Genomic DNA, 21,572 nt, shown 5'->3' with positions numbered 1-21,572 from the left:
GGGAGGTGCTGTACTTTGAATTGGCTTGTGCTGAATGAAGAGAGCAAGGGGTTGGACTACATGAGCTCCCTTCCAAATCTATCATTATTATTATTAATAATAATATTAATAACAAGGCTGAATGGCCATCTATCGGGGGTGCTTTGACTGTGCTTTCCCTGCATGAAGGCAGAAGGAAGAGAGTTGGACTAGAGAGCCTTTAGAGCTCCCTTCCAAAGCTGCTGCTGCTGCTGCTGCTGCTGCTGCTGCTTCTTCTTCTTCTTCTTCTTCTTCTTATTATTATTATTATTATTATTATTATTATTATTATTATTATTATTCTTAAATTTAAGGCTGGTTGGCCATATGTCAGGCGGCCCTTCACGTTGCTTTCCCTGCATGAAGGCAGAATGAAGAGTGTTGGACTACAGAGCCTTTACAGCTCCCTTCCAAAGCTGCTGCTGCTTCTTCTTCTTTTTATTATTATTAAATTTGAGGCTGGTTGGCCATATGTCAGCCAGCTCTTCACCTTGTAAACTACAGCTCCCAGGCTTCCATAGTATTGAGCCATGGCGATTCAAAGGCTGTTAAACTGCATTAATTCTACAGTGAGGATGCACCCATTAGCAAAGCGACTGAACTGTGAACAAGCATTCTGTTAACATTAGGTGTCCTTTATATAAAATGGCAAAATGAAAGTTTGAAGTCAAAATCAAGTCATGCTACCCCTCTATTCTGCCTTGGTTAGACAACATCTGGAATACTGTGTCCTATTCTGGGCAGCACAATTGAAGTGAGATATTGACAAGCTGGAATGTGTCTAGAGGAGGGTGACTAAAATGATCAAGGGTCTGGAGAACAAGCCCTATGAGGAGCAGCTTAAAGAGTTGGGCATGTTTAGCCTGAAGAAGAGAAGGCTGAGAGGAGACATGATAGCTGTGTATAAATATGTGAGAGGGAGGAGGGAGCAACCTTGTTTTCTGCTGCTCTGGAGACTAGGAGGCAGAGCAATGGCTTCAAACTACAAGAAAGGAGATTCCATCTGAACATTAGGAAGAACTTACTGACTGTGAGAGCTGTTCAGCAGTGGAACTCTCTGCCCCGGAGTGTGGTAGAGAATCCTTCTTTGGAAGCTTTTAAACATGGATATGGAGTGCAGGCTGCAATTACTTCTTCCTATCTATCCCTCTTCCAAACTCTTTGAACCAGCCCACCTCTTCAATTCAATTGCGCGGAGGAGGGCGGGGCGAGGAGCACGGCAGAAGAAATAATTGGCTGGAGCCTCTCTGGGAAGTCGGAATACGATTGGCTAAGAGCGAGGGGTGGAACGTCGGAGCAACGGGGCGTTATTGGCGGAGACTCCCCTAATGGAGAGAAAGCCCCGCCCACCGGCCGACGCAGGGAGGTATTTATGGCTGCGCGCGAAAGCCCGACGGGTTCAAGCCTGCGCGTGGGAGTTATCGTTTGTGTGTCTCTTTGGGTGAGTCTGACGGAGGGCCGCGGCGTGCCTTTCCCACTTCATTAACGCCTAAGAACAGGTGGAGGGTGTTTAATTCGGAGAGACGGGTTTAATCCGATTCTGAAGCGGGAAAGGCCTTCTCCAGAAGTGGCCTTGGTATCGCACTCTAATGTGGTCACTCCTTTGAGTCTAGGCCTTGGCTCCATTTGCAGCAGGCCTGAGCAAACTTGGGCCCTCCCTCCAGGTGTTTTGGACTTCAACTCCCACAATTCCCAACAGCCTCAGGCCCTTTCCTTTTCCCCCTCAGCCGCTTAAGCGGCTGAGGGGGAAAAGGAAGGGGCCTGAGGCTGTTGGGAATTGTGGGAGTTGAAGTCCAAAACACCTGGAAGGAGGGCCCAAGTTTGCCCAGGCCTGTTGGAGATGCTCCCAGAGATAATTGGGTGGTGTGATGTAAAAAAGCTATAAATCATACAGTTTTAAAATAATATAAAAGATTTTTCATGAGCTATGTTGTGTTCCCATATATTTTGTTGCTACTGTTTATATATTTCCTATTATACTGATTTGGGAAAAGTTGGTTTAACCCGGCTGTTAGGAATTGTGGGAGTTGAAGTCCAAAACATCTCAAGGGGCAAAGTTTGCCCATACCTGGGTTAACCTGTTTTGCTAGTGAAACTGAATGTCACAAAATAACATCTGCCTGAAAAGTGTATCACCAATATCAAATGTTTAGGAAAGCTCTACCTCTCAGAGAGGTATTCCTAAGCACCTTTCCCTAAACCAGTGGTTCTCAACTTATGGGTCCCCCCAGATGTTTTGGCCTTCAACTCCCAAAAATCCTTTTTAAATTTTTTATTTTAGTTGATACATCCCTTCAGTTACCAAACTTTTATTACCATTCAAGTCTTATCTCAATATACATTATTCCAAAAGTCACTTTTAACTTCTATGATGCTTTATACGTTCCTTAGATGTGTTTTTATATTCTTACGTTGTATGCTAATGTTTTAACAGTATTTTATGATAGTTTTATTTGTTATAATTGTTGAGGCATCAAATTGTTCTGCCATTCAAGTCTTATCTCAATGTACATTATTCCAAAAGTCCCTTTAGCTTATATGATGCATTATACATTCCATAGATGTGTTTTATGGACTTATATTGTATGCTAATATTTTTACATTATTTTATGATTGTTTTATCTATATACATAAAAATGTAATGTTTGTTTGTGGGATTAGCACAACTCAAAAACCACTAGACAAATTGACACCACATTTGGACAGAATATACATATCAGGCCAACGAGTGACCATCACTCATAAAAACACAGCAGAAGAGACTTAAAAAGCAAGAAACCAAAAATTACATTAGAATGCACGCGCAAAACCACATATATATGCACAAACACATATATACACAAATATATACAAATGAATAAATAAATAAATTTCCCATTACCCATGACCTCCCCCTATTCCCCCCACCCCCTCCTGGAACAGCAATTCCAAATTATGTCATTGCATCAATTTAACCATGTGGAAAGCCTGGTTCAGCCTGGTCCAAAATGCTATATCTATCACCTTTGTCTACTTTGTTGGTTAGAATAGACCATTTCCTTTACCAGTCTTGTTTTGTATGACTATTCATATACTTGTTTTTCCTTTGATTAATGAAATAATTGATTTTATATTCTAAGAGATAAGACCACAAAGTTTTTAAAACCCACCTTGTATTGTCTCTCAATCCTCAGGCTATTGTAGTCTTCATTGCAGCTATCATATATTTTAGGATTTCTGTCCAATTATTATTTTCAATTATCTCTATAGTGAGAAACAACTCTCTATTCCCAGAAAACAGCTGGTAAACTATCTGAGATTTCTGGGAGTTTTAGGCCAAGACACCTGGGGACCCACAGGTTGACAACCACTGCCCTAAACAGTAAATCCCAGGGATGGTAGTTCAAGTGCCATTTTCAAGTGTATCGACATTGTAGAATAAATTTAGTTGACATTGCTTTCACTGTCAAAGCTTAATACTATGGACTCCTGGATTTGTACTTTGGTGGCCATGAAGGCAACTCTCATGACTCCATAGCCTTGAGCCATGATAGATGAAGTAGCATCAAACCATTCTACAGTGTAGCTGCACCGTTAGTGGTATAACTCTGTAGCATTCACCCAGTGGGTGAACAAGGCATAGCAACCCTTCAATACAAGTATCAGAGGCAGTAGGCTAAGTTCATGAAAGCTTGTGCAGCAATTTCTTTCTCTCGCTCTCAAAGATGCTACAGGGTTCCTTTAATTATTACTTACTGTTGAACAGCATATATGATTTTTGAGTTTGATCTTCAGACAGTTGCTGTACAGTGGGTCATTGGTGCCTGTCAGGATTTGATTCCAGGACCTCCATACATACCAAAATCTGTGGCTGCTCAAGTCCCATTATATGCAATATCATACTAAAACAGTGCCCTTATATAAAATGTAAATTTGAAATGTTATTTTAGAATACTGTCGAGTTGAATTTGTGGGTACAGAGTGCATGGAGGACTGCCTGTGGCCCCTTCCACATTTCCCCTGTATCCTAGGATCTTACGACAGATTATCTGCTTTAAACTTGATTATATCAGTCTCCACTGCAAGATAACCTGGTATAAGCAGATAATCTGGAATCAGATCCTGGGATATAATTTATTTATTATTTGAACTTATATGCCGCCACTCCCCTGAGGCTCGGAGCGGCTTACAAGAATGGCTAAAATCTAAAAAAATTTAAAAGCAATTTAAAACAATTTAAAAACATCAATATCAAACATTAAAAGCCTGTCGAAACAGGTATGTCTTACATGCCCTGCGGAAAGCTGGTAAGTCCCGCAAAGCACGGACTTCAGGTGGCAGAGTATTCCAGAGTGATGGTGCCACTGCTGTGAAGGCTCTGCGTCTGGTTGCTGTTAGACTGTTAGGGATATAAGAACACTGTGGAAGGCCCCTTTATTGAGTTTTGGCCCAAAACAGTCTGATCTGGATTTAATGTGTGAGGTCTGAAACAAGGGAGAGAACTGTAAAGACTATCCAATATATTCTGGCATAAGCTTTCATGCTCACCAATATTTTTTATTTTTACGTGGTTTGCAAAGACTAACACAGCAAAGAGAGAGAGAGAGAGCTGTCACACATTAAGCATTCTCTGCTGTGTGTGTATCAGGGTTTCTAACGGGGTATTACTGTATACTTAACAGATGGTCCCTTTTGAAACATGAAACCAGTGGCAATAGTTCTACAGTAAATATGAATAGGATGAAACTGGGTGATCTGACAGTTGCAAAGAGTATCTTAGTTTTCTGTAGAATTTATTTAAGTGTTAAAGAGATTTTTTGTTCAAATAGTTACCATTTTTAAATACTGTAGTTCAGATTTTTATGCCACTTCTGGAATGTGTAGATCAGGCATGGGCAAACTTGGGATCTCCAGGTGTTTTTGGACTTCAACTCCCACAGCTGGTAGGCTGTTAGGAATTGTGGGAGTTGATGTCCAAAACATCTGGAGGGCCTGTTTTAGATTATGTTATTTACACACTGCTCTGTGGCCATACCTCTACATACTCTCTATAAAAATGGGCACAATCTGAACATTCCTCCAAAGGTACAGATATCTGTGGCGAAAGAAGACTGGACTCTGTGATATCATGAAATGGTCACCTCAAAAGAGGAGTAAGATTGTTCTGTAGAAGTGCCTGCAACCTGTTAATTTAGAAAATTCAACTCTTTGCTTACATGTAGAAAGAGGGGACTAGCAGACTATTGTTTTATTATGTCCAATTAGTAATTGCAAATTAAAGTGAGAAGGATTCTAGTTTTAGAGCATACATTTAACTTGGATGCATTTCAGAACCATACAGGTTCAGTTTTGCTTATCGCCAACTCTGTCTTCAACAGTCCCCTTAATTGAGTGATGCTAATTGTCCTGTGCCTTCAAGGCAACTCCAACTTATGGTGACCTTATCCTAGGGGTTTTTAAAGCAATATCATTGCAAATCTAAGAAAGGGAGAACATGGTTTTCCCAAGACCTAATGAGTTTCAATGTCTGAGCAATTCTAGTCCAGCATTCAAAGAGCTACACAGCACTGCATCTCAATGGTGTTAATAGCAAAATTTTAAAGTTAAGTTGAAATTTACTGTTGGTACTATAATTAAGGACTTTGTAAGCTTTTCATTCTTTCAATAACAATTCTGAATGAGAAATTTCTCAGTAATATGGGAGGAAAGTACCAAATCAAGTGTGGCATTTGCAAGTGGCTCTTGTGTGACCATGCAGAATAATTGTAGCTGTTCTAACATTTTCTGAACTCATTTTCAATGTAGGATTCAATTTAAAATCACACAGATGAATTCCAGGGTGAAACAGAAATTGGATGCCGAGGAACCCATTACTACAAAGGTAAAAGAACAACTGAGTAGTTTTATGTTTCCATGGTGTAAGGGTAAATGTCAGTTTTATATACAGCAACAAAACTTTAATTTTACTTGTTTCCTATAAGGAATTAGGTTAGTATTCCTTGGTCAACTGTTGCTAATGGAAGTAATAACACGGGGGGCTACATTTAATTCTAATTCTTGCTGTGACACATATATTGATATATTGAAATATTTGTGCCCCTTTTTCATTATTCAAACAGCAGTCTGAGACTGGTGTGTTCTCATTGGGGAAAGGCATATCCCGACGAAAATGTCTAAACATGTTTTGCTCCAGTGCTTTTAATATGTGCTGGTGGACAGCTCCCCTTCGGCTGCATTGGTACGAGGGTATAAAAGAGAAAAGAACCTGTAAGATAAGGGAGAGCTGGTTGGATCTTTGCCTTCTGATTTCTTGTGGCTACCCATGCTTTCTTATATTGCAGGTCCGCAGACTATCTGATGTTGTAGTGTAGACAGGTTATTAAATTGTAAGTTGCCTTGAATCCCATCATGGGAGAAAGGCAGAATGTAAATTCAATAAATAAATACATTTGTTTTAAAAAAATATTTCCTGATAGTGCTAGACTTTTCATTATAGACCGACAATTGCTATAATTATACATGCTGAGTACCGTCTCCTGAATTTTCTTGCTCAGTGTTGCCTCCCAACTGGCAATGTCTGCAGAAGGTCTTTCCCCACTCTTGTTCCTTGAATTGTTGCTAACTGGCAATACCAGGAATAACACATAGGATCATCATCTTTCTGTGGAGTAGTAGGTGCACTTTCACAAAGCAAACGGACATGTGAATCCAAAAATGTACAGTGTTTGGCACAGTATAGAGTAGCTTCTCCCTAAACTTACAGTATTTCTCTTTTAGGAAATGGGGAGGTTTGCTATTAATCCTGTATATGGAAATTTTGGTTTATGTAGACCATTTGTCTTAGCTCCATGCTTGATGTAGCAGTGCAAGAGGTAGAACTTTCCCACTCTAGCTGTTCAGCCTTGCATTAAAGCCCCGAGAGACAATGTGTGCATAAAGAGACACAAATATTAATTTGCTCTATTTATCCTTTACACAAGTCTCTACACTAATAAATGTGAAGTTTTCCCCTTCCATGAAAGGTTTTGTTTAATAGGACAACATTATTATGATATGATCATTTAAATATTTATTTTGCAGACTTAAGACTATACTATGTGTTACATATATGAAGACTAACTAGTTTAACTGTTCAAATAATTTGGCAAGACATTTTGTGTGTGCCATAATATTTCAGATGTTATACATGAAGCCACAAATTTGTAAATCAAAAAGGGCATTTAAAGAAGCCAGCACAAGCAATTCCTTTTCTTTGAAAAAAATTGATTCCAAAGTGAACAAGAAATTTTATTTATTTATTGCATTTTTATACCGTTTTTCTCACTCCTGGGGGGGACTCAAAGTGGTTCATAACATCGTCAATGGCAAAATTCAGTGCTTCTCAAATTTATTTATTATTTATTTATTTACTTTATTTGTATACCGCACTCTCTCAGCCCGTAGGCGACTCAGTGCGGTTTACAGCCAGGTCAATAGACTATCTGATGTTGTAGTGTAAATTCATTGTAATTTGCATAGAAATCATCAATTTTGATTATAAAATTGATTTCAATATGTTACATTCTGCAATCTCATGTTCCATTGACAAGCTGTCTTCAATTTTAGACTTTACTCTCTTCCTGGAGGAGTGGGCAACTCTCAGGTTTCAGAGCTGTATGGCCACCAGAGCTTATTAGCTGCTGCTATTGCAGAAGCCCCCATTGAGAAACGGTTGCACAATGTTTCTGAAAATAATCACTAGGCTTCTGAGACAGGGGCATAAAAGTGGACTTTTGTAACCTGCCTGCCTTGGGTATATATCCCTTCCTATGTTTCATCCTATCTCTGCACCACGTATTTGTTTAGTAGTGTTTCACCTTCTAGATTAAAAAAATAGAGAAAGTGACTGGCAATAAAGCAAAAATGAGGAGGAGACGAGCACACCTTGAACTGTGATCTGTGTAGCTTGTCTGGCTGGAAAGCTAGCCACAGTTTGCTCATTAACAATCCTTTTTTCCCCCTCAAAGATTTGTGGACTATCTTTGGACCCAGGGTGATTGTAAAAGCTTGTCCTATTGCCTTTGGGTCCAAACTTCCTAGGCAAGAAGGAAAATTCACCATGGTAACCACGGCACACACATTTGTGGCCCCCTGCCAGTGAGCAGTGCCACAGTGTATGGAAGAATAAAGGAAATTAAAGAGGGATTTTAAATTTTGTAGAGATAAAAGGGGAATGTAGCCAACATCCTTTCTATCCATCTGTTACTTGGCTCTGTTATTCCTCCCCCCCCCCAAAAAAAACCCGTCAAGAGTTCTCGCTATTAAATGTGCACTTGCTGTATAGTTTTGATCTTGTATGGGCATTACGTGGTTAAACATAAAATATTAAAAGTAGTAGGTTAATCCAAGCAAGTGAGCGCCAGTGAGAATTGGACAGATTCAGCGTAATTCAGAGCAGTAAGTATAGTCTGAAGTACAGCGTAGCGCTGGTTCCCACAGTAGCTGGCACTTGTCCTTTTGTTCAATAGTAAGTTAATTGGCAGGAGAAACTTTACCGTGGGAAAGGTGAGCTCTTGTCATGTGAAGTGCAGTGTGAATCGCTAACTTTCTCACGCTAGTATGACATTATGTTCCTGCTATCCCTCTTGGATTATCTACCATTGTTTGCCATCTCATGGAGGCAGTGTAACCTTAAAAAAAAAAGAATGAATGAAGGAAATAGGTATTTACATATGACAAGGAAGGTGATAGATGTTCTGTTTTCCCGAAACAATACTCTGGCTGGATCAGTATGTTACGTCCCAAACAAAGGAGCTAGACATCTGCCACAAAGTAAAGGAAGCATGCTCCTTGTGAAACCTATGTTTTCTATTTTTAAAATGTGTAGAACTTCCTTGGGTAGTTCAAATAATTCATTATTTATCTTATTCTTGTAATAACGTAAGAGTTTTCGTCTACACTAGTAGGTTCTGTTGGATCCAGTTGCAGAGTAATGTCATGTTAGTAGCGCGTATCAGCCAACTCTGGAAGTTAGATATGATAAATGGTCAAATTAATTTTGAACAGGTCTGTGATTTCTCAGGGCACTTGATTCTGTCTTAAGAATAAGGAAGGCAAATAAGATCTTTGTCTGAAGAGTTTAAACTATGTTGTGACTTCAAAGCTGGAAGGCCATTACATGCTAATCAAGGAGGCCAATTGCAACTTTCATACTTGCCTCAAGCAGACAAGTTCTTTCTCTCACCCTGGACATTCCACAGATGTATAAACCTCACTTGCCTAGTTTCCAATAGACCTCACAACTTCTGAGGATGCCTGCCATAGATGTGGGTGAAACATCAGGAGAGAATGCCTCTGGAATAGGGCCATACAGCCCAGAAAACTCACAGCAGCCCAGTGTTGTGACTCTTGTTCTTGAAATTTAATTACAGTCCTGCCCAGGCACAATTATCATGGAGAAAAGTTTTGTCATATCAATTAGATTCATAGATTGTAACACACATTGCTCTTGAATGCTAATGCATATTGTTTTAAAAACATGAATAGTTCCACTGAATATGTTGTTTCCAAAGCAGGCTTCTAGAAGTAACACTGACAGCACATCACAAAGACAGACTCTGAAGATGATACAGCCATCTATTACGGGTTGCCTTGTTGGCCGATCAAATGAGGTATGTATTGATGCTGGGACACAGGGCTAGCCCAAGACATGTAGTAGAGCCATAGTTTGTACATCTTCCTGAGTCAAGATGTTTAGTACACCCAAATGTTCATGGAAATGGATTTAACAAAACTAATTTCAGATACAGTGCATATAATGTGTGTTATATTCTTTGTGTGTTATTGTCTTTATGTGACTTATATTCATTGTATTGTTTATTTGCTTATTTCTTGTTGTTTTTACTGATGTGTTGTTGGGCTTGGCCTCATATAAGCCGCTCTGAGTCCCTTGGGGAGATGGTGGCGGGGTATAAATAAAGTTTTATTTTATTATTATTATTACTTTGCCATCTGCCTAGGCTTTACTTAAGTCAAAGAGCCCATATTCACCAAACCCCAGATATGCTTTGCCCACTCCCCACTTTTCTGTATCACTTGAAAATGTATTTACTAGTTGTACCATCTTGTCTTATCTGTGGAGAATTTAGAAGGAACAGTAGTGTAGGTCATTTTTTTATTTTTGTGATTGATCACGTGAATCCTGAAGTGCATCAACATTTAAAGTCATAGTTATCTTGCCAATTTTGACAGTCAGTCCTCTGTATCCGTGGATTCAGCCATCCACGGCTTGAAAATATATGTGTGTGTGTAGCATTTGATTTTCTATAACAAACAATATTTTACAATATAATTGCTCATAATGGAACTAGAGCATCCATAGGGGATACCAAGAGGCTAGGTTAAGGTTAGTTCAGCAAATGAGAAAAATGTGTTAGCAAGGGCTGTGTTTCAGGGGGAAAAAAGTCTTTTCCAACTTACAGGGCAAATCCTCAATCAAGAGGAAGCTTTGGAGTGATCAGATGACCTCAAAGGCATCCAAACCTGAAGCTGCTGTGGAAAAGGAACACAGAAACACAGGAGTTATCCAGGCTTCTGATCTCACAACAAAAGGTATATTGCATCTTTTAAAAAAAAGACTACTCACTTTCTCATTAGGAACATCCAAGTACTGTTTAAGAAAATGGCTATAGATAAAAATAACTGTAAGAGGAACTCTGCTGTACATCTTTTCCAGTAATTGGCAGGAGTCAATAGAGTCATTGTTGTAGACATACATCCTGCCTTGCAGCTGTTAGCATGTATCTGTGCTTTCAGTAAGTGAAGTCTTGACTTCAGTGTCAAAGAAAAAAGACATAAGTTTATTCTTTCTTCACTTACTTCAAGGACAACTACATGCTAACAGCTGCAGTGCAGAAAGATAGCAAAAATTCATTATTTAAATCTTTAAAAATGTATGCTAGTTGCTTCTTTCAAGGCTAACACAGATTTAGTACTACTGCTCTGTTGTTTTGAACAACTTTCCATAATAGTTTTAAGTACAATCTGGCAGGTATAGTCAGTCCCTGAGTTACAAACATTTGACTTACAAATGACTCATAGTTGCAAATGGGGCTGAGATGATAGGAAGTGAGAGAAATCTACCACTTGGAAGGGAAATTCGTTTCTAAAAGAATTATCATGGAGAAAAGTTGCCTCCACTGAAGCTTCTCACCAATCTTTGTTTCCACAACAAGCCAATTTTACAAAATCCAATTATCACAGGACAGAAAGTGAAATCTTCTGAACATTTAAATGTATATCTGTTCTCAGTTTTGCAGCTAGCCAAGAGACTGACATGACGATTTCTTCCAAGTAGTAGTGTGTTCAGTGCTTTATGCAGATGGGGGGGATAGATTAGTAACAAGGAAGTCCATCTTTGGAAACATTGATTTGTTCTCTCAAACATTTGTTTAAAATGTAGTTCTCAAGAGTGGGAAACATTAAGGTTAGATTGTGGCTCTTCTTGGCACATTTCATATTTGCCTTTACCTTACATTGCCTTCATAGTAGTCTTAGTCCTGCTAATGTACACTCCCGCTTTGAGAGATATCTTGAATTGGTTCAAAATCTGTGTGAATAAGAACAAATGAATCAATTTGTGGAGTCCCCCCCCCCCCAAAAAAAGGTACCAAGTGCAAAAGAAAAAGAAAAATGAATTGTAGGTGTCAGCACATGGTTGGCTAGAGTAAAATATTATGTATAGATCAAAACTGTCAGTGTATCAAATGGCTTCAGTATGAGGCTTGGAAAAGGGCATTTTATAGAAAAAATGCATATCCTTAGCACATTTTTAAATTCCTATAAAATTTGTTCAGCAGGATTTGGTACCTTATGGAAACAAACTTCACATTTAGATTAGACAAAGGGGCCTAACCTACTCTACTATCCTTTTGTCATTGCCAGCCAGAAAACCACAACTTGGATTTGATGCTATAACTGACTATGAAAATGGGTACAATCACCAAGCAGATATAAGTGGTTGAGCTGGATTTGTCAAGTTAAATAGATTCGTTGCTGCTTCTTTGAGCTTTTAAAGTTTTTGTGGCATTACAAATCTTCAGTTCCATCGCTGCTTATTTTGATATTCAGTTGCTCTGGGTACTGTGGTGGCTGTAGATGGACAAGGTCTAACTTTACTTAATTAAAAAGTCTTAAATTTATTGATATTCCCACAAATGCTAGGTGTAGTGCAAATTCTACTTTTATTTGGTAACCAGTTGCCAAACGGTCTTATTTTAGTTCTGGGGAGAATCTTCACTTAGTCCACTGCATAGCCAAATTTTTATAAAACCACCTACCAAAATGAGGTCCCTTGACATGGCAATGAATTTATCTGCGTTCTCTGGCTGACTGCTTTACACTTGTCACTCTACTCCCTCTTGCTTTCACCTTGTAATTTAATCCCTTTTTGCCAAATTTATTATTTAACAAAGTTTTATTATGTGATAATTATTTCAGTTAACTATTATAACTAAGGTCAGTGATTAGTGTCTATCTGCATTTTTTTTTTTGCTTTTTATCATTATGATAATTGGACTAATCAATAAACAGATCTATGTATTTCCCTTTGCAGGTAATCCTTCATCTCAGTACTGGAAGGAAGTGGCCGAGGAGCGGAGAAAAGCTCTTTATGAAGTGTTGCAAGAAAATGAAAAGGTAGCTTAAATACTCAGTGGTGTGCCTGCTGGAAAAGGTCTGTTTGGGACCTGCCCAAGGGGGGGGGGGCTGAAATGTGATCCCTAGAGGGCAGTTTGGAAGAAAACAAATCTTCAAAACATTTGTATGACCATAGAGGCTTGATGGACAGGGGGGCTCCAATCACGGTGATAATGACCTCCCCTTGGAGGGTGTTGGGAGCATTTTGGAGCCAAACCTTTGCTCCCCCCCAAAAAAAGTGGGCCACTGATCTACAAAAAAGGCCCACATTTTCTCCATCTTGGACGTGAGAGGTAAGCAGTGGCAAACCTGCTGGATAGGATTGGGTTGCCACAATTTGGAGTTGTTCAGATGGCATTTCGCTGCAACTTAATTGCCATTAGCAGAGGTTCAAGTGCTTTTGAATGTCGACACTGCCTGAAAATTTGCCCTCTGTTTTTCTAGCTGCATAAAGAAATCGAGCTAAAAGATGGTGAAATTTCCCGGTTGAAAGAGGAGAATGAAGAGCTTGCAGAACTAGCAAACCACGTACAGTATATGACAAACATGATTGAGGTAAGCTACCTTAGTGACAATACATTGCTTACAACTCATCTAATCTTGGGCCAGGTGATGTAATATGAAGGAACAAATGTCCCCAGGCCACCTGCTGCCATGTCCAGGCTGCCTCTATTCTGCCTGCTAATGAAGAATGCCAAAGTGAGGGTTTAAGCTTCTGCATTCTGGCTTTGGTTTAACTTAGCCAACTGGGCATGTTGGTACATGCCTGGAAAAGAATTCCTGGTTTCAGTTGCCTCTTCTTGCCTAGATTGGATTTGTTCTCAAACTGCAACTTCAGAAAAGTGCTGAGAGCAGGAGAATTTGAGGGTCAGAGTTAGTCCCTAGGCTTCCAGTTACCAAACCTTCCTGACCTTGAAAGATAAAGGATATTTTGTGAGAATAATACCACAGAGTAGCATATTAAGGTAGGGAACAGAGAGCTCAGATTTTTAAAAAAGATATCAACCACTCTGTGCCTCGTCACACTAGAGAAAAAATCCACTTAAAATCCAGTTTCTGCCTCCTGCAGAATTCTGGGGTTTGTAGTTTAGGGAGGAGCATTTAACAGCCTCACTATAAACTACAAACCCCAGAATTCTGCAGGAGGCGGAAACTGGATTTTAAGTGGATTTTTTCTCTAGTGTGATGAAGTGGCCAGTGATATCAACATGTTCATTACCTAGAAGTGTAACTTTTATCTGTTGTCACTTCATATTGAAATAAAAATAGCAAACACGTTTTCTGTTATTTTATTTGCTCTCTTTAAAAGTAGATGTGGTAATATATAGCTTGATACTGCTTTGTAGCTGGAATAACCAAAACAAGGATCTTGAATTGTAGTATGCTGTAGCTGAGCTGAGTTTTGAATTAGGAAATTGACCATTGAAATTTTGCATCTGCATTGTCAATTTCCTCCATCTGCTTTCTCAGATCAGCATTAGGGATTTCTGAGAAGATAATTTGTCATATATATATATATATATATATATATATATATATATATATATATATTAGGGCTGGGCAATTCGTTTCGTTAATTCGTAATTCGTTAAAAATTTCGTTAATTTTTGAATTACGAAACGATTACAAAACTTGTTTTTAAACCTGGAAGTGTTTTTAAATATCGAAACGGCAGGCGCCAAAAAATTTTGTATTTCCGTCCATTTCGGAAATACGTAAGATGGCCGCCTGGCGATGCTTGCTGGGAGCTCTCCTCTCTCTCCTCTCTTGCCGGCTGAGCAAGCGAGCGAGAGGGCAAGCGAGCAAGAGGGCGAGCGAGAGGGCGAGTGGCGAGCGAGAGGGCGAGCGAGAGGGGGAGCGGCGAGCGAGAGGGCTTTCCTTATTATTTCCGTATGTCTGGTGCAAGTTTTATAGTTGTTTCCCTCTCCCTGGTTGCAAGCTGCATTTACCCCACTTCCGGGTCCCTGGCCTCTGCTTAAGTGGATCAAATTCTCCTCTCCTCCTGTCGTCACCTCACCTCGTTCCTCACTCTGGCCTGCGTGCATTGGGCAAAGAGACACAGCAGTGCAGCACTCAGAGACCTGCCTCTTGCCTGCCTAACCTCTTTCCTTCTCCAGGTTAAAACGATTATATTAATTATATTTATTATTATTATTATTATTATTATTATTAAGAAGGGATGGCCATCTTTCAGTACTGCTTTGACTGTCCCATACATTCACGAAGGCAGAAAGTGGTTTGTTATTATTATTATTATTATTATTATTATTGAGAAGAAGCACTGTCAAACCAGAATAGAGATGTCACTCACTCACCCTCCTCTCTCTCTCCTTCCCCCCCTTTCCTTCTCCAGGTTAAAACTATTATATTAATTATATTTATTATTATTATTATTATTATTATTATTATTATTATTATTAAGAAGGGATGGCCATCTTTCAGTACTGCTTTGACTGTCCCATACATTCACGAAGGCAGAAAGTGGTTTGTTATTATTATTATTATTATTATTATTATTGAGAAGAAGCACTGTCAAACCAGAATAGAGATGTCACTCACTCACCCTCCTCTCTCTCTCCTTCCCCCCTTTCCTTCTCCAGGTTAAAACTATTATATTAATTATATTTATTATTATTATTATTATTATTATTATTATTATTATTATTATTATTAAGAAGGGATGGCCATCTTTCAGTACTGCTTTGACTGTCCCATACATTCACGAAGGCAGAAAGTGGTTTGTTTCACCCCTCCTCTCTCTCTCTTTCCCCCTCTTTCCTTCTCCGAGGTTAAAACTATTATTTTCACGTCGCGCAAGCGCCATTTTAACGAATTGATTTGTTAATATTAACGAAATTTCGTAAATACCGAACTTTTTTAAGGGAAAATTTTGTAATTATTTTAAATATCGAAACAAAAAAACCCCCCAAATACAAATCGATTTTAGAAACAAATTTTTCCGTTGTTACCCAGGCCTAATATATATATATATATATATATATATATATATATATATATATATACACACACACACACACACACACACACACACACACATATATATATATATACACACACACATACATACACACACACACATACAGAGAGAGTGCTATAAAGAAGCTCTTCATCGCATATAAAATTTATGTGTGGAAAATGAGTAAAAACTTTTCAGTGTAATCCTTGCATATGAAAACCAAATTTCGGCCACCATTCTAACAGTATCAGTAATGCTTTCTTATACGTTTCTAGCAATTAACTGGACAGGCTCCAGAAAACCTAGAAACATCGAGAAATAGAGACTTGGAAGAAATTGCAGATGAAGAAAACGACTCTACAGAGGAAGATGTAGAAGATGACACTCAAGGGCAATGCTCACAGCCTTCCAGCAGCATTACGGAGAGTATTTTGGACCTACCCACAACTGGAATAAATAATATGTGAAAATATAGGGCTCTGAAGAGGAATAGGAGTTACCAGCTTTGTATTTTGGGGTAGGAAATGGGTGAAAATCTCTGAAAACGGTAAAGATTTGTTTAAGATTCAGGTGAGTCTTTGCTAGTAATGTACATCATTGCAAGTAAGCGTCCCATCAAAGTTAGGCTCTACCTTACCTCCTTGTGATTAAATAGAAATACTATGTATTTCAGCTTGTAAATACTTTTTATTCATCTGATATGAGATATATGTAACTGCCAAATAAACATATTTTCAAATTCTACACTTTGAATGTTGTTGCTTTTACCCAGCCAGGGGCAATGAATTAAAGCTAGCTTTCTATTCTATTCCTTTTTTAGTTTGTATTTACAGAAAGGGAAACCAAGAAGATTGGACTACTTGAGCAATAAGGGTAATAAGTGAAATCTCAAGTGGACACTGTGGGGTTCTTTCTTTGAAGGGTGTATACACTTTTAAGAACACCAAAAATAAACTTTGCAGCCCACCACTGCTTGAGTGGATTGTAAGGTGATTTTTGTAGGTGTTTTGGAGGATGGCAGTCTTATGGTGCCTGAGTGTTGCCTTGTCAGAACCTGCATTACTAATATCAGATATTCAGTTAGTTTCAAGAAGTTATGTGTATTTGACAATTACAATATTTGTTGACATTGAAGATGTAACAGAAACTTTTGATATGCAAGAGCATTATATTTGCAGACTTTTGCCATTGCCTTGGCAAAGAGAGATTCGCTCTTGGTATTTGCTTCAACAGCTAAAAACAAAGTCATCTAGTGATTTGGGTTTGCATGATTCAAGAATAACAGTACTAACTTTAGACTGCGCTCTAGTACCACAAGATGCAGAGCTACTCTTAAGAAATCTGTCTACAAAGTGGAATCCACAACATGTGAGTGTGAAGAACAAACCACAGAACTGGATTGTTGTAGGTTTTTTCGGGCTATATGGCCATGGTCTAGAGGCATTCCCTCCTGACGTTTCGCCCGCATCTATGGCAAGCATCCTCAGAGGTAGTGAGGTCTGTTGGAACTAGGAAAAAGGGTTTATATATCTGTGGAATGACCAGGGTGAGACAAAGGACTCTTGTCTACTGGAGCTAGGTGTGAATGTTTCAACTGACCACCTTGATTAGCATATAATGGCCTGACAGTGCCTAGAGCAAACTTTTGTTGAGAGGTGATTAGATGTCCTTGTTTATTTCCCCTCTGTTGTGCTGTTCTAATTTTAGAGGTTTTTTTTAATACTGGTAGCCAGATTTTGTTCATTTTCATGGTTTCCTCCTTTCTGTTGAAATTGTCCACATGCTTGTGGATTTCAATGGCTTCTCTGTGTAGTCTGACACGGTGGTTGTGAGAGTGGTCCTGCATTTCTCTGTTCTCAAATAAAATGCTGTGTCCAGGTTGGTTCATCAGGTGCTCTGCTATGGCTGATTTCTCTGGTTGAAGTAGTCTGTAGTGCCTTTCATGTTCCTTGATTCGTGTTTGGGCGCTGCGTTTGGTGGTCCCTATGTAGACTTGTCCACAGCTGCATGGTATCCGGTAGACTCCTGCAGAAGTGTGAGGATCCCTCTTGTCTTTTGCTGAACGTAGCATTTGTTGTATTTTCTTGGTGGGTCTATAGATAGTTTGTATGTTGTATTTCCTCATCAGCTTCCCTATGCAGTCAGTGGTTCCCTTGATGTATGGCATAACACTTTTCCTCTGGGTGGATCCCTTGACCGCAGACTACACAGAGAAGCATATTCTTGAAGGGTCTTTCAAGAAGACGGGCCCAATTTGAAATCACTATCTATATCTTTGCAACCATGAGGCACCGATGAATGAAACCCATTTGCCACTTGAAAGGGTAGGGCAGAGAGTTTCAAATGATTACCGCAGATGCCTCTCCCAGCATAAAAAGGGCCCCTAGCCGGAGTCATTTGCAAGATGGCGACACCCAACAACATAAGGCCTAATGAGATATTTTTCATTTGTGGGGTTATTTTTTAGAATTTTTTTCTGGCTCAATATGTTGAATAAAACTTGATAACTCATTAAACCATTTTCAACTTTCTGTGTAATTATAACATGTTGCCATCATGGAATGTACTGCTTTGAGATTGAGTCCAGCATTTTGAAACCCCTTGTAGTTAACCTCCTTCATGTTCCCTCTTAATATTGCATTTCTTCAATTACAAGACCCACTTTTTCATACATAAACATCTCTAAAATGGTGTGTGTCTTAGAATTGCAGGTGTATCTGATGTATTTTTGGTGGCGGTGGTACTGAAATTAGGCTGCTTTTGCAATTGATAGCATCTTACAATTGAAGAAATACGAGTACAGTATAGTCTCGCTTATCCAACCTTCACTCATCCAACATTCTTATCCAACGCAGTCTGTCTCCCACCTGGATCCACATCTGTTTCAATACATTTCAATGTTTTGGTGCTAAATTTGTAAATACAGCAATTACTACATCACGTTACCATGTATTTTGCTTTTTCTGTTGATTTGTTGTAAAACATGTTTTGGTGCTTAATTTGTAAAATCATAACGTAATTTGATGTTTAAAAGGCTTTTCCTTAATTGTGCCTTATTATCTAATATTTTTGCTTATCCAACGTTCTGCCGGCCCATTTATGTTGGATAAGCAAGATTCTACTGTATTACCTTTCTGATATTCTCCTTTAAGACATTTGAGAGGCCACTTGGGAGTTCAGATTTGATTATATGGAATCTTAAGAACTAGATTACAGTAGCTTGTTGCCCAAACTAATGCTTTAAAAGAAACATAAAGTACATTATGAACCAACCGTCCCATTTCTGGAGTTGCAAAACTGCAGATAATATCAAACCTGATTGAAATGATGTACTTCTGTCCCATAAATGCCATAGTATTTAGTGGAAGAACATAGAAAATGCCTTGAGAAGATGCATTTTGTCTGTAATGGACAATGAAACCACAGATACTGGTCCTGTGGATACTCTTCCTTTATTGAACAAGACATAAACCTTTCTTCGGAGTAGTGAGAAAAATACACTTTTAAACTTCATATTTTTATAACTAATTACTTGGAGCTTGCAGTTTTCTTCCATCATGCCACCTGCACTTGATTTTAAGAGTGCTATTCACAAGGCAGTACCAGATAATTTACTAGATATGACAATTTAATGATGTTTTGAAGGCTACTGAGATTTGAAAGGATTCTACAAATAGTCTTAAAGCAGGAGAATTTGATAGCTCAGTATATTAGAATGGAATGTGTATAAATTATAAGGCAGAATTTAAATGCTTAGGCATTTAAGAAGGGTCTCCACAAATTATGCCTTTGGAACCAAAATGTGAAACGTTCCAACTTTTCAATATATTCGTGTCCCCCGTCCCCCAGAATATTGTCTAGCTCTAGTTGTATGTTTATGTGTTTTGATATCCCAGAAGTCGAACCATTAATTTGGCATAATTTTGTGGCCAGCCAAACCATTCTAGGTAACAGAGGGTTTCTAGCTTTTTTTCTAAGATTTGGCCACCCATCTCGTGAAGTAACTTAATGTAAGGGATATTGTTACAGCAGAGAACAGTCATCAGATAACAAACCCAGAACTTCACAAGGATAATATCTGGGTCAGCATCGGGGGAATTTTCATCTTCATCCATATAGGCAATCAGAACTTCAGCAAGGTGGTGATCTTTGGCTACATCCTGATTTGTGTAACTTATGTAGCAAACACTGCACAACCCCTTTAACACGTCGATGCTCTCTTTCCCAGTAGTTTCTGGCATGATCAGAATATCAATCATGTCCTTAATATATTCTGAAGCGAGTCCAGCGGCACGGACACCACCTGTAAAGTAAGTCGATATATGTTATGTCCTGATACAATTTACCAATTGTTTTCCAAAAGGTTTATGAATTCCTTTTCCCAAATGGTTATGGAGATTCACATTTTCCAAAAACTTTGGATTTGAAACTGTATTTTTAAAAAGTATTTGTTTGTAATGCAATCATCAGCCGTTATTTGTTTATATCCTGCCTTTTTTTTCAAAGTTGAGATGAAAGATAGTTTAAAATGTTTTAAAAATATAGCTAAAACACAAAAATGAGGAATAATGTGAACATGATCTGAAATATGCTGCCAGTTACTCGGTGTTGTGCTTTAGTTCACTCTCTGTGTTAAATTTTTTGTTCTTTTTTCAGATTACAGTCTGCACACCTTTATTCTTGTGTCACTGAATGTTTTCCCCTAAAATAGTGATAGTCTGGACAATAAAATATGAACTGTCACAAAAAAGAGAAAGAAAAACAGTATGAATTTGGTGAAATTAGAGGAAAACCAATATTTCTGTGCAATATTGGTTTTCCTCTAGGTTTGGTTGGAAAGTAAAATCAGTTGAAAAATGCAATCCATGTTATTTTAGCTTGCAAATGCATTTTGGCTGTTGAAAAATGTAAATAAAACTCTATATACCATCCACTAAAAGAGCTTTGACACACATTCAAAAGTGATTCAAAGGGGGAAACACTCAGGCAAGTCTTTGGACTGTGTGTGCTCATAAGCACTACCATGTGAACCATGTAGGCAAGAAGACTGACAAAAGAACAGAGCTCTTGTCAAATTAACAGAACTTTGTAATTTGCAAGCATGGAAAGTGAATTGTCAGAAAGCAAGGAGTCAAAAAGTGGAGGGAAGCTTTATATTTTCTAAGGGAGACCCTCCCACATGCCATCTTTAGTGCAACTCAGGCATGGGACCCACATTGGAAGAAAAGTGGGAACTAAATTACATACATATATTTGATGTATGTGAAGTCATGCCAAACTTAGATGTGTTTTATCTTCGTCTACCTACCTGTGTAAGCTAACAGTCCAATATATAGCGCTGCTTTGGCTCTCTCTTCCATAGGCATTTCTGCATTTCTCAGACATTTGCCATATGTTTTGATTTTGTGGTGGTGAAAGATGGGGTCGATTAACTTGATTGTTGGTTCCCGTGTCTCTTTAATATGTTTGTTGTACCATGATTTAAACATGGTATATAAGGTTCCCATAGTGTAGGAAAAGGTGTGTCCAAAAAGAGTGCTTTCTGTAAAGTTGCACCTGCAGTGAACTACAGGAAAACCAAAGAATAAATATGCAATTGCCTCAAAACTCAGCTGGTAACCAGGCAATGAATGAGTAAACGGAATGGAAACAGCATCCGTTCTCAGTGATGTCATACTCAAGTATATTGCCACACACACTGTTCCAAAGTTCTTGGTAGGCTACATATTTAAAGGAGGAAAGAAACCTTTCTTCTTGTTGGCTCAAATTATGAGTGGAAAGGGTCAACTCTGCAGATGTTGAATTGCGACACTGCCATCACCTCCTACTGGCTATGACTATTAGTAGTAACTCTAAACACCTTTGCAGAAGCATACGAGAGGCTTAGTCTCATTAAACAGGAAAAACCGAAGTGCTCTTCCAG

General features: G+C 38.7%; 2 protein-coding genes across 3 annotated transcripts; one reads left to right on the top strand and one right to left on the bottom strand.

The window, feature by feature from the left end:
* The first annotated feature begins 1,363 nt into the window (after nt 1-1,363).
* GMNN (geminin DNA replication inhibitor) lies at nt 1,364-16,393 on the top strand. Of its 2 annotated transcripts, none has more exons than XM_060774913.2 (7): nt 1,364-1,459; nt 5,803-5,878; nt 9,552-9,647; nt 10,458-10,587; nt 12,590-12,672; nt 13,117-13,227; nt 15,925-16,393. In XM_060774913.2, the coding sequence occupies exons 2-7, from the start codon at nt 5,825-5,827 to the stop codon at nt 16,114-16,116; spliced, it is 666 nt and encodes a 221-aa protein (XP_060630896.2). In that variant the 5' UTR covers nt 1,364-1,459; nt 5,803-5,824; the 3' UTR covers nt 16,117-16,393. The 2 variants fall into 2 exon arrangements, with proteins under 2 accessions (XP_060630896.2, XP_060630895.2); XM_060774912.2 differs by having other exon boundaries at nt 9,549-9,647.
* Nucleotides 16,394-19,402: 3,009 nt separating this feature from the next.
* On the bottom strand, nt 19,403-21,305 carry ARMH2 (armadillo like helical domain containing 2). The gene is given in 4 exon segments (XM_060771659.2): nt 19,403-19,525; nt 19,528-19,952; nt 20,958-21,284; nt 21,287-21,305. Coding segments are annotated over 4 exon segments (894 nt in total).
* Between the last annotated feature and the right edge of the window lie 267 nt (nt 21,306-21,572).

This window comes from Anolis sagrei, chromosome 4, assembly GCF_037176765.1.
Source record: "Anolis sagrei isolate rAnoSag1 chromosome 4, rAnoSag1.mat, whole genome shotgun sequence".
NCBI classification, from domain to species: Eukaryota; Metazoa; Chordata; class Lepidosauria; order Squamata; family Dactyloidae; genus Anolis; species Anolis sagrei.
This window is presented reverse-complemented; position numbering and strand designations above follow the sequence as displayed.

What these genes read in the sequence shown, in the direction of transcription:
- GMNN (XM_060774912.2), top strand. Translation starts at nt 5,825, where the DNA reads ATGAATTCCAGGGTGAAACAGAAATTGGATGCCGAGGAACCCATTACT. An exon ending in TTCTGATCTCACAACAAAAG is followed by an intron (nt 10,588 to 12,589) that starts GTATATTGCATC and finishes TTCCCTTTGCAG; the next exon opens with GTAATCCTTCATCTCAGTAC. An exon ending in ATATGACAAACATGATTGAG is followed by an intron (nt 13,228 to 15,924) that starts GTAAGCTACCTT and finishes ATACGTTTCTAG; the next exon opens with CAATTAACTGGACAGGCTCC.